The sequence below is a fragment of the Haplochromis burtoni genome, unplaced genomic scaffold, assembly GCF_018398535.1.
Source record: "Haplochromis burtoni strain Fernald_Lab_line unplaced genomic scaffold, NCSU_Asbu1 Contig_70, whole genome shotgun sequence".
In the NCBI taxonomy this organism is placed as follows: Eukaryota; Metazoa; Chordata; class Actinopteri; order Cichliformes; family Cichlidae; genus Haplochromis; species Haplochromis burtoni.
In genome coordinates, this window is record NW_024582431.1 from 346,103 (window position 1) to 358,884 (window position 12,782).

Consider the following 12,782-nt stretch of genomic DNA (forward strand, 5'->3'; position numbering starts at 1 on the left):
GAAATAACTTTTAGAACTGAAATATAGACAGCAACGTATAATTTTTCTACAAAAGCAGTGTTACCTTCCTAGCAACAGCAAAAAAAAAAAAAAAAAAAAAAAATTAAAAAAAATACATATTTGTTTTTTTTATTTCTACCTGACATGGAGCGAACTCGTATGCGTGCAGCTCTGTTGTGCTGCTGGCTTGACTGTGACTCCAATTTGGCTGGAGCCTCTTTGGTCATTCGGGTGTGTAGTGATGGGTCTGACCTGCGGGAACAGGAGAGCAACATTATTGCTAACAATCCAAAGTGGTTGCAGGCATGCTAGCTGCTCTGTGACCAGTGTTGGTCACGTTACTTGAAAAAAGTAATCAGTAACTAATTACTGATTACTTCCCCAAAAAGTAATCCGTTACTTTACTGATTACTTATTTTCAAAAGTAATTAATTACTTTTAAAAACACCATTTACAACCTGAATAGGTGATAAAGCGATAGATCTTTCAGCCCAATTCTACTTTTTCTGCATAATCCATCATACAAAATGTAATCAAATGGAAAAGTCTCTTTTTAAAACTTGTTTTATTAGTTTTAATCTTTTAACTTTATGCATCAAGCAAAAATTTAATTATATGCAACATTCTCTGACTGGAAGAAATTAGTTTAACATTTAAACCTATTTTCTGCACATTCCAGCACATAAAATAAAATATTTTTTGTGTTTACACTCAGTCTTTCAAATAGATGCAAGTAAAACACAGCAGAAAATAAATAAAGTCAAAGACTAGCGGTCCTGTTGCTCTATTTTCATTATCGCGAGTTTCTCTGTGAATTTCCCATTACGTCGTTGCGCACTCGGTGCTTGCTTGGAAGTTTAGGGGTTTTTTCGCTGTAAAAAGAAGTTTTCTTCCCACGCACAATGGACACTAATGTTTTTGTCACTTTTTATGGAATCAAACTCAAAGTAAGGTCAGTACTTCCACGCTTTAAACGCTGCACGCTCATACTCTCTCCCGCACTCGATATATTATCCATTGTTGATCTGCACACAGCTGTTGTCACGAACGTCGCACTCGCTTACGTCACTGTCATGAGACATTCTCGCAAAAAAATCACGGTTTTAGTAACGCAGTAACGCAGCGTTCCTACGGGAAAGTAACGGTAATCTAATTACCGTTTTTGCAATAGTAATCCCTTACTTTACTCGTTACTTGAAAAAAGTAATCAGATTACAGTAACCATTACATAACCGTTAACGCGTTACTGCCCATCTCTGTGTACATGTTGATCAACGTTAGTTTATCATTTGGAATTTGTTAATTTTGTAATTGTTAAATATTTAAGTTCAAGTTTTAATGTCAACAGTTTTGCTATTTTTCTTAATTGCAGGTTACAAATTTTTTATTTTTTTTTATTAGACATTTTGTCTTTAAGAATTAAGCTAAAATGATTGCAATTTGTCCTGAAGGGGAGGGGTCTAGATCAATATTTCATGGCTATTCATCAACTAAATGTCAAAATATTTTACTCAGAAGGATAAATGTCAACCCCATGGTGGCACTACAGGGTAAATGCCATGTGGTAGGTGGTCTATTGTGTTTATTTTCAGCTCCATCATTTCATTCTTAGACTTCTTGGACTAATAGAGTAACTTTGTATGATTCCCATTTCAAAATAATCCTATATTCATCTTCTTCTGGGCCTCTAGGCAGCTACTCAGTTCAACCTCCGGTGTTGAAGTGTGTGTGTGGTGTGTGTGATGTGTGTGTGTGTGTGTGTTGTGTGTGTGTGTCGTGTGTGTGTTTGTGTGTGTGGTCACTCTTCCTTTTAAATAGCTTGCCTTCGGAAACAAATTGTCCAGCAGCAGGTATGTGGGGCTTCTATGCTGATATTAAAGAGAGCCAAGAAGATCTGTGTTTAGAGCAGAATAATGCTCTTATAATTAACTTTTGGCCCACCGGCTCACCGGGAAGGAAAAAAAAAAAAAAAAAAAAAAAAAAAGGGAAGAAAGTAAAAGTGGAGCATCTTTGATTAAGTAAGGGGTGATAGATAGAGTGAGGTCTGGCAGTTGAAAGCAGACAAATTCCTTTTAGTATGTGTGCAAGCATGCATCACCTGGTCAATTCCCCTCCTCCTCCTCCCAGGCGATCAGCCATGTCCAGGCCCAGCAGCGCTTGTGTTCTGACCCCTCCGCTGGTTGTTATGGTGACCAACTTGTTGCCCACCAACCAGGTCATACTGCGGCCTCCTGCTAACAGGAACTCTGCGATGGGAGACCTAAGAGAACAGAGGCCAAAATCATCACTCTTGTTGCTTTTTCCAACTCTTTTTACAAAATATGAGCATTAAAAAAAATAATAAAAAATTCTTCCAACCTCTTGGGAAGTGCAGAGAAGTTGGAAAATACATATCGGGCCATCATGTCAAGACAAGTCTCTGTGAGCTCTAGGTGGACAGTTTTCAGCCCCTCGTCGGCCTGAGTTACTGCATTTTCATCGGCAGAGCCCAGACTGCATGTGGTGGTTGAGGTGTGCATCCTAAAAGGTGGAAACAAAGAGACAAATAAAGAACAGCAAAAGGTGGAGAAGAGCGAGTTGAAGGTGCAAGCTCCTCGCATATTTAATGTGTAAAGTGCACAGAAACATGCAGGTTCTGATTTAGTGGTGCAGAGAAAACTGCAAGAAGAATCACACAATCACTCGTGCTCATGTCCGTGCCTAGATCACATTCATCACAAGCACACATGGAAACGTGCATTCATTTGTTTACAGTTGGGTTCATAAGTATTTGGAAAGGATTACAAATTTTGCATTTTTTGCCTCTGTATACCATCACATCGGTACTAAAAGAAAGCAATCAAGATGTTACTCTAGTACCTCAAAATATTGCACTGTTTAGGAACTACAGCCATTGGCTCAGAAGAAAACTTTGGTATCTATTGCTGGGAACTCAGTATGTGGAAAGTTTAATGATTTTAATGCATTCCCCAGCCTTCTACCCAAAGGTTAACAATAAAACGTATGCGTCAAGCCTTACCATAGCCCTAACCAAATCCTAACTTCAACCCTTAAGTTTCAATTAATTGTAGGGCCTTACAACATAAAAACCCCCAGAGATAACTACTGTTATGCTAGGTAAATAAAACTGAGTTATTCCACACTCTCCACTCTTTAACAAGATTATGTGGACATATGAAACTAAAGACAGAGGCAGAATTTATTGATCCAAAGCATTTCACATCATTTATCAAACACCGTGAAGAAATTTTTGACAGTGCAAGCATGTAAATATCACAGTGGAACAGGGTCACTAGTGTTTATACAGTTTTAACCATTGATAATAGTAGCAGAAATAAGTCTGATGTGCAGAGTTACATAGTTATAGTATAGAGAGTATGCAAAAAACAGTTGATTGAAAGAAAGCTGAAAGTCTAGATGTCTATCACCTCCTGACGGCTTCACTGCAAGTTGATATGATAATGTAAAGAGGCAAAATTGTGTACACTTACTGTCTAAATATTTATGGACCCAACTTCTTATGCTCAACCACCATATGATGATTACATTTTCTCTAAGTGCACACGCAGAGACACATGCTGGGACAAGTAATACATAGCTTTGCATGCCCTGATACCACACTGATTCTCCTTCTAAATGTAAAAAAGCTCTCTCTGCGAGGGTAAAAGGATCTGTAATATTTTGATGCAGAAAAACCAGCAGGTAGAAGCTACGTGTGACTCGATGTGTTTAACGGTATGTTAATGTTTCCACTGAAGTCAAATCGTTCAATTAGCATTCACTGTGCAGCAGCTTTTTGTATTCACAAGAAGCATTTCTCCGTGCTCTACACAAGAATCAGTTTGGAAGCAAATTTACAGATGTGAACATCAGCTCAAGGGAGATAATGGATGTGTTTTGAAAGCTTGCTGCTTAGAAGTAAACATGCTCAAAATGAGCAATTTACAGCAACACTCCAGCCCATGTTACTTCAGCCAGATGTTACTTCTCCTCCCAGCGGGGAGTATTAAAGACATGCGGACTGTTTTTCAAAGCCAAAATTATAAAGAAATGCAAAAATGAAAGAAAACATCAAATATTAAAACAAGAAAGTAGTGATGCAATGGATTAAAAAAGAGAGCAAGAGGTCCTTAGTTTTTTGTTTTGTTTTGTTTTTGTTTAAAGCCTCCATTCTTCTTACCTATAGGTCAAATTTAAATACTCTATGAAGGTTAGGGAAGGTCTAGGCTGGTAGGAATACAACTATATTTTCAGAATTTCAAAGATTTATGTAGAAATAGTGTTTTCACTTTAAATGTATTGAGCATGAAAATATAGGCACACATACAGACTAATACTGGTGCGTAGATCTTTTGTATGAGGCTCAAAGAAATCTCTCAAGTCCCAGAATGTGAATCAGCAACTATTCAATCACATTTTATAACTACTATTCTTCTACTGACGATGACTTATTTTTCATTTCAGTGTTTAATGGACACATACTCCAAAAACATGACCATGACAGACTCACGACTGAAGCAGTACGAGGTTTGCTGCTTTGTCATACCATCACATGCTATTGTACTTCAATTCACTGACATTACCCAATTTAAAGTAAAGAAAAACAAATGTAACCTTATCTAATCCCATACAGTTTTTCCAATGAAAATGTCGCCTTGAAGACTGAAAGCTTTGAATGCGGTCACGTTATGCTAGATGGAGTAAGTGTCCACATGGAGGTGAATTTTAAACCCAGTTCACACAAAAATCAGCTCTGAGGGCAAAAGCAGATTATCAGCCAGTCAACAGTTAAAGCAGGTTAAAGAGAGCAACACTGCAGTTGTTTAGTCCCACTAATTTTGTGTTTGTCATTGAACATTAAACAGTACTTTTAAGCATATACAAGTACTGAGCTGCTGCTGCCATCTGGTGGCAATACTAGTGTGACCTATGACAATCAATTGGTGTGAGCAGCCTCATCTAACAACTGCAATGTTGCATTGTACTTCTTCCAGATGCCCAAGAAAGTCAGCCAAGGACAGATAAGCATATGACGATTAGTGAGGAAGAGTGTTTGTGTGGATGTGCGTGATGTGAATGATGTGTTGATCAAACTGTTAAAAGTTCATCTCAACCCAGCTAGTTCTGAAATCCCGCACTAGGAGATTGCCATGGTCATAGCAGTACAGTGGATGTTTCAGTGGAACAAAACAAAACTAAAATTATGTCAAGCAAGCAAACAAAAGCTGTTGTGTTGCTGTTGCCAGAGTCACTGGTCGAAGAAGCAGATGTGCTCCCAAAGCAAACAGAGGGAGCCAAAGTAGGGGGTTGCAGTTGTTTACAGTGAAGTTTATAAAGATCCCACCACTGCTTTGCACCAGTTCCTTCTGCCATTCATTTGTTGTTAGGCGAATCAAAATCAGTCAGCAATACACCCAGCACATAAAAGACACATACAAATAAAATCAAACCAAAGCAAAATGTAAGAAACAAACAAACAAAAAAGCAAAATCTGTGTTAGAGCAAAGTGAAAAACATCAATAAAGTGAAAAGATGCTTTCCCACATCTTCAACAAACACTGCATGCAAAAGCAAATCAGAAAAAACAACAACATTGAAACCAGCACAAATATAAACACAGCCCAAAACAAACCAAAAAGGTCGACACATAAACCTTCCTCCAGCATGCACCACCCACTCCAGGTGCCCCTGGCAACAAATCTCCCCAGCAACACCCCCCCAAAGACGGTCAATGACCCTAGACCCCATCAATCCCATGAAGAAAGCAGTAAGTGTTTGGGTTGTTATTGGTTTTTGTTTTGTTACCCAGAAGGCTCTTGTCTAACCTGCGGACCGCATGTTCGGAGACGCTGATGCTGCGGGAGCGGAAAGCGTCCATGGCTGAAAGGTCCCTCAGCTCTTTAACTGGAGAGCTGCTGCTATTGGCTACCGCTGCTGCTGCCTTTGCCACTTTTGCTGCCCGCAAGCTGAGTGGTGAGGAGTGTCCATGGCAAAGGGCGAGGGGGATTGGGCCCAAGATGGAGTAACGGTGGCGTTGGGGCAGTGAGAGGACGGGGTCATCGTGAGGGTGGTGGTTTGGGAGTGTGGAGGAAGTGTGGTGTAAAAGTATACCAGGAGACAGCAGGAATCATCACCAGAGAACCAGAGCAACATGAGCAGGTGGATCAGGAGCGCACGCCACACATGGAGAGGGGCAGGGTACAAAGGAGAGGGCCACAAAGGTCAAAGGGCAGCGTCACATGAGGAGGGAGGGATCAGGAGCAATGTAGAAAGGATCCAGGATGACACAACCACCCCCAAAACCACAACCACACCAAACACAGGGGGCAGTGGAGAGGGGGAAGGGTCAAATAAAGGAAAAACAAAACACGGTGAAAATTAACAGCAGTGAACATTATGAATCAGATTACAGGAGAGTGGAGAAAGAAAAAAAAAAAAAAGAGGGTTAAAAAAATAAAAGGATACACGCCAACTAAACAGAAAACAGAGAAGCTACAGCAGAGGGGGAAACAGCTTCTGCTATTCAGAAAAGAAAATACACAGAAAGTATTCAGGAGAGCAACAAAATAAACATTACTTCACACAGCAGGTTTGTAGAGAAGCCAAGGACTAGTACAGAAGTATAACCGTAGGGATGAACTCAGCACAGGCTTTATGATAGAAGTTAAAACACAAGTGAAACATGAAGCTGGATGAAACCAGAGGGTTGAAGCACAGCAGCCTCAGACTGGACCAAATACTAGTTTAGTATCATCACCAAATAATGTATGTATTTTTTATGTATGCAAAGGTAATGTTTGGACACAGTGGAACGTTTGCCAAGAACATTTTAAGAATTAAATTAATAAATTTAAACTTGACATTCTGACCATCATCCTGGTGGAAACTGAGCTGAGGAACTCCAACCTCATTATGAGCAATGAGCAGCACAAGAACTGTGATACCAGAATATGGAAAACTGTAACTATTATGGAAGAATTAATGTTAGCAGAAGCATTTTGGATTACTGTGGAGAGCTGCAACAAGGACTTGCTGTTTTGTTTTTTAATTACCAAGTTAAAAATACTGGAAGGGCTTCATAAAAATCTAAGACAATTTGTTAACCCAAATCTAAGAAAAGATGGAAAATTAATAAAAATGCCACAATAAACGTGAGCGTAAAAGTAGAGATCACATTAGGAAAAGAGGAAGATGAATATTATAGTGTCTCTGAAATTCACTGGGTAAATTCTGGTTTAACTGGGATTTCTACACCAAATACTTATTTTTAAAACATGTATTTTTGTGTGTATGGCAACATTGGTGTCTCTATTTTCTTAAGACGTCGTCCACAATCAAACACCTGATTAATCAGAAAAAGATTAAATAACTACAATTTTGTAATACGCAATTTTAGTTGCTGACTCAAAAAGAGACAACCACTGGTGTGCCTGAATATTTACCTAGTTGGATATTCACTATTTGAGCTGGATTTTGATTTTTGAAGTGCACATTTCAATTTTTGTTTTAGATAAATCAGCGTGTGCAATCACACTTCAGTCTCTCCCTATGATGCTGACTTAGCAACTTTTCATAGCTCTCTAACAGCATATTTATTTATTGCATTTAGAAAAACATCTATAGACAGAATTGTCTCGCCTGTAAATGTCTTGCCCTCCTGCTACTGCCTCCACACTCTCTCCTCCTGCTTTGTTCAGTGTGTGAGAAAACAGCAAGCTACAGCACTCATACCAAACAAAATAATAGACCTATCACTTCTAACTTTCTCACAAAGGAGAGCTGCAGAAAAAGTGTAGTTAAGACACAGAGTAGTCAAGTTTGAGCTTCAGTTCTGCGATGACTCCTTGCAGAATCTACACAGCAGTTGCACTTGTACTTGTGTGCATGTGTGATCTGCATTGCTCTACCCTCACAAGCAAAACTGAGCTGATTAGTTTGGACTTGACGATAATTACTGAACAAAAGTTACTTTTAAGGAAACTCGGGAAAGAGAACATTTTAGTAGCAACTGAGTTGGGGATTATGACAGCTTTGGAAATAAGAAAAAATAATGATGCCTACATTGACAGAATACTGGCTATTACATTAGCATAGTAAGCAAAGTAAAAACTATCACAGCCTAATGCATTTTGTTAATGGTTTACCATCTTTACTACAGCATAGCGTATGCGGTGGCACAATTTAAAGCAGTATTATTAATTAATGCAAAAAGACCCCTGTTAAGTACCCTTCTCTCTGTGTTACAGTCTAGAGTGTTTTAAAAAGTTACTTTGTACATGTTTTTAAATGTACACTGTTCAACTAATCCAGGTGTGGACAACCAAACAACAGTCACACTTTGTACGAATGAGAATGGCACCTTGCTGAGAAAAGCTTCTTTCTCCCTCTGTGTGAAAGATGGCGTGTATTTCTCTTTGTGTACATGTTCTGTGGTCACAAACAGCAGTCAGACGGCACAGTGTGACAGGGGGAGGGACACCCTGTACCTCTTACTCATGCTATTGCTAGGGATGTACTTTTGTGAGATACAGGTAGTGAAAGCAGTACACAAACACCCGAATAATGATATATAATAATCCACAACAAATATAAACTAAATAAAGGCATAACATTATACAGGTGTTTATGCCATTTTGTCCACCCTCTGTATGACAAATGAGGTGACTCTTGGAAAAATACAAAATAAAAATAAGTGGTGGTATAAGAACACATTTTAAAACATAAAAAAAAGCATAAACAGATAAAATGAACTAATGATCACCATGGCAACCTGAGAGGTGTCACTGCAACCATCAGTACGAATCATGCTGAGTCCCCTGTTACCTTGGCTACCCCCAACCCTTTACCACAACAGCAGCCACGTGGGCAGCGTGCGGTGCTGCTGGTTTGTACATTACTGCTGGTGACTGACAGTGTAAATACAGTTTACCTCTTGGGTCTCTCGTTGAGGCTGGTGCTTCGGGCACGAAACGGACTCTGCTCATGGCTGTCATCGAATGGCAGAAGGGCGTTGGAACGCAAACCCTGAAGGAACACAAAGAAAGGAACCAGATATGCAAAACAAAAGTGGTGACCCAGATTTACAGATGATTACCAGTTGTGCCCCCTCTGCTACAGGTTTCTCAAACTTCACAAGCATCCAGATGCACCTAACTGGACATGTTTCTCCTGAACAGTACAAATTTCAATGAAGCATCTCTCTGGAGACATTTGAGGTTAAAAGTGTGTTGTGCAGTTACTTAAGCCACCATTGCCAGAGCAAATAAATCCAAGTGAATGCCCAAAAGTGCATTAAGAAGCTGAGACCTCAACTTTTTGCAAAAGAGAAGGGAACAACTATGTGCAATGAATAAAAAGCATGAAGTAATAAGTAGAACTGACAAATCCAGTGGAAATATCCAAGGACAATTTAAAAGAATGTTTCAATATATGCTACAATATGCTAATTTGCCTTTTTGTCAAGAGTTCAATTCTCTGTACAATATAAAGCTGCAGTCTGAAGTTGTTAGCTCAGCATAAACACAAAGAGCTGGTCTGTTCTAATGTGAGGGTTATATCTCTGTTGTTTTCCATCTCTTTCTGGAGAAAATACACCAGGGTCACTTTAACATTTTCTCATCTGAGTTTTTATGCTAAGCATAAAAAACAAGTGGAAATGAGGGTGGTGAAAACATTCTAAGCCCACTACTGACAAGAAAGCAATCAAACATAAACGTGTTATCTGATAATTACTGGACAACAAGTTATTCTCAAGAACTGAAGGAATTCCCGAGAGCCTTGTTTCAGATTGCATAAGAGTTTGTAAAAGTTGTTGCCTTTTAATTAAACTATCGTTAAAAGTCTCTGAAAGGAAGACACTTTCTTTTATAAATGTGTGAGCAAGGACAAGGTCCTTTTCAGCGACATTGATTTCAGTGTAGGAGCTACGCATCTGTACTCTCTCTTAGTACTGCATTATTTCTTTTCCTTATATTGTTCATGTGTATGAGCAGGTGAGTAATAGTAAATTCAGCTTCAGGTTTGAAGGCTCTTTTTTGTCATTCACTGTGGTGTACCTTTGTGATATACTGAACAAAGTCCTTGCGGAAGGGTAGTCTGCAGCGTATGAACCACATGGCAATCACATGGTGGGCCAGGGATACAATGTACTGGTTGAACCTGATGGGATTTGAAGAAATACTCAGATCAGAGTGAGTCTCTGCATCAGGGAATACAAAATGTCACATGTGCTAGGACTTACTTTGAGGGGTTAGTGTAAGGTAGTGAGATGGCAAACACGCTGACATACTGCTCAGCTACAAAGTTGGCATACAGATGGGGAAGGCGCACGAGGGCTGTGAAACACAGTCAAAAAAAGCAACTGAAGACTTTGGCCTTCAACAATATAAAAGAATACAGGAAAAGAGAAAAGTACTCACTGGAGAGAAACTCGAGCATAGGAGATGCCATGGCAACAGTAGCAGAGATGTGAGTGAGCTTGACGATAAGAGCAGGAAGAAGCTTGATCATGATATCAGGCATCTCCACCGTGCACATTGTAAGGGCCACCACACATTGCTTGGCACAGCGGTAAATGAGCCCGGTCTCGAGGCACTGAACCAGTTCTCTCTGCATGTATCAATGAAAGGATGAATGTAATTCCACTTGTATGTTTCCATATACACTCACCAGTCACTACATTTGGTACACCTTGCTACTGCTGGGTTGGACTTTACTTCACCTTCAGAACTGTTTTAATGTGTGGCATATATTCAACAAGGTGCTGGAAAGATTTTGGTTGTTAACATGACAAAATGACAGAAATGCTACAGATTCGTTGCCTGCACATCCATCACTGTTCTATCACCACCACCAAAAGTGCTTTATTGGATTGAGGTCCAGTAACTGAGAACCCCATCTGACACCATTGACAGAGTACAGGGTGGATCCATGCTTTCATGTTCTTTATGCAAAAGTCTGACGCTACCATTCAAATGTGTCAGCAAAAATCAAGACTCATCAGACCAGGTGACAGTTTGTCAGTCTTCTGTTGTCCGATCTTGATGAACCTGTGCGAATTGTAGGTTCAGTTTCCTGTTATTAGCTAAGTATTGACATCTGCTGCTGTGGACGGCTGTTTCAAGTTTCAACATGCTTTGTAAAACATGGATGTAAGAACTGATATTTAAGTTAATGTTGCCTTCCTATCAAAGCAGTCTCACCATTTTTCTCTGACTTCTTATTTGGACCATTCTCTTTTGATCAGCACTAGCAACAACACCATGTTCAGAGACATTTAAATCGACTGTCTTCCCCACTGTGATGCTCGTTTTGAATTTCAACTGTCCTCTTGACCAGGACTACGAGCCTAAGTGCATTGAGTCGCTGCCATGTGATTGGCTGATTAGACATTTACATTCACAAGCAGTTGAATGGGTGTCACTAACACTCCATGGACTCAGCGTACACACCATGGAGACTTTGGTGTGTACGTGCATGAATTTTGTTTAAATATGAGTTCTAACAGTGATAGAATGCAAATGTACAAAATAAACAGGCTGCACATGTAATTTGCCAGTTCTGTAATGCAAAGTCTGTCTGGTATATGATTAAGCTAATCTGATCATTCACAGCAAGAAAGTGGGTTTCATGTCCTGCCTCTTCCGGTACTCTCAACAAAACCATGTTATTTCTATCTAAAGCAGAGTACATCCTGTTGTTTGCTGCATGTGAAGACAAGCAACCTGGTTCCAACCTAGTTTTCTCAACATAGCCTAAAGTTGTTTTGTAGATGCTAGCATAAAACTTATCATAGTATCCTGTGAGAAATAGCACAGAAGGTGTTTGATTTCTGCAGACTAGTCTTTGTACCTGTCTTGACTGCTCCAAGTAGTTGTGGTAGGAGGTAATTGCTGTAAGAACGGGAATCACTGCCAGCTGAACATCTGTGCGAGAAAACCCCTCTGGAGTCTTTTTCAATCGCTCTGAGATGAGACGATCTGTCACCTACACACGCAGAAGAGATCAATAAAGATTGAATTCACTCACAACCTAATAGCCAGTGTATGGATCTGTATTTATGTGCATAAAGTCAGGCTACCATGCAGCAGAGTGTAGAACACAGCTGATCTAAGTTGCATGGTGATGTGAGCAGCAACACTTTGTACTGCAGCATCCATGGCAGCTTGTCAAGAACCAGCTTCAGCACCTTCCAATCCGTCTCCTGTAAGAGAGATAAATCATATCTGAACCTTTTACAGATAAAAGGGAAGTCACTGCAATTATCGGTCACTGCTTCTGCATTCTAACAGCTGCAATGCCTATGATTTAATTCTGATATGAATTCAATACTGTCTGCCAATCAGAAAAGAAACCTGGCTTAAAAAGAGGAGCTAAATGGGCTTGTTCCAGGGGGGTGCATCTAGCCCCAGTGTAAGATATCTAAGGATTACTCTGAACTTAAAATGTATAGCAACTGTAGTTGAGTCTAAGAATAAAGATACAAAACTAGGCATGAGGCCAACTGTTTAACCACAGAACGTATATATGAACTGTGCAATGCTGTTTGATACAATAATTATTGTGTGTACCATCTTGAGGCACTGCAGGAGGACACTGAAGGCAGGCGAATAGGGAAGGTAGGCTGAGCGTGTTGAGGCTGCTGAACTGGGAGGAGCAGCAGGAGGAGCAGGGCTGCCAGCAGGAGGAGAGGTTGAACCTGCTGGCTTCTTTTCACCAACACGTTTCTCTGGTTCCCTGAAAAACAACAAGAACAAAAGCAAGTGACACAATGTTAGAGAGCT

At 39.9% G+C, this 12,782-nt stretch overlaps 1 protein-coding gene across 5 annotated transcripts in view; it reads right to left on the minus strand.

Moving 5' to 3' along the window:
- The window catches only part of tsc2 (TSC complex subunit 2), a 32,985-nt gene that overhangs the window by 8,837 nt on the left and 11,366 nt on the right, over positions 1–12,782 (minus strand). For 4 of the 5 annotated variants that reach the window (XM_005925111.2, XM_014334436.2, XM_005925115.3 and 1 more), the window contains exons 19-29: positions 12,570–12,735; positions 12,080–12,202; positions 11,851–11,985; positions 10,419–10,608; positions 10,241–10,334; positions 10,056–10,158; positions 8,930–9,024; positions 5,826–5,966; positions 2,359–2,520; positions 2,099–2,260; positions 140–252 (exon numbers count right to left, since the gene is read on the minus strand). In XM_005925111.2, the coding sequence (XP_005925173.1) occupies positions 140–252; positions 2,099–2,260; positions 2,359–2,520; positions 5,826–5,966; positions 8,930–9,024; positions 10,056–10,158; positions 10,241–10,334; positions 10,419–10,608; positions 11,851–11,985; positions 12,080–12,202; positions 12,570–12,735 (1,484 nt within the window). The remainder of the gene's footprint in view (positions 1–139; positions 253–2,098; positions 2,261–2,358; positions 2,521–5,825; positions 5,967–8,929; positions 9,025–10,055; positions 10,159–10,240; positions 10,335–10,418; positions 10,609–11,850; positions 11,986–12,079; positions 12,203–12,569; positions 12,736–12,782) is intronic. The other variant, XM_005925116.3, reaches the window with a different exon arrangement.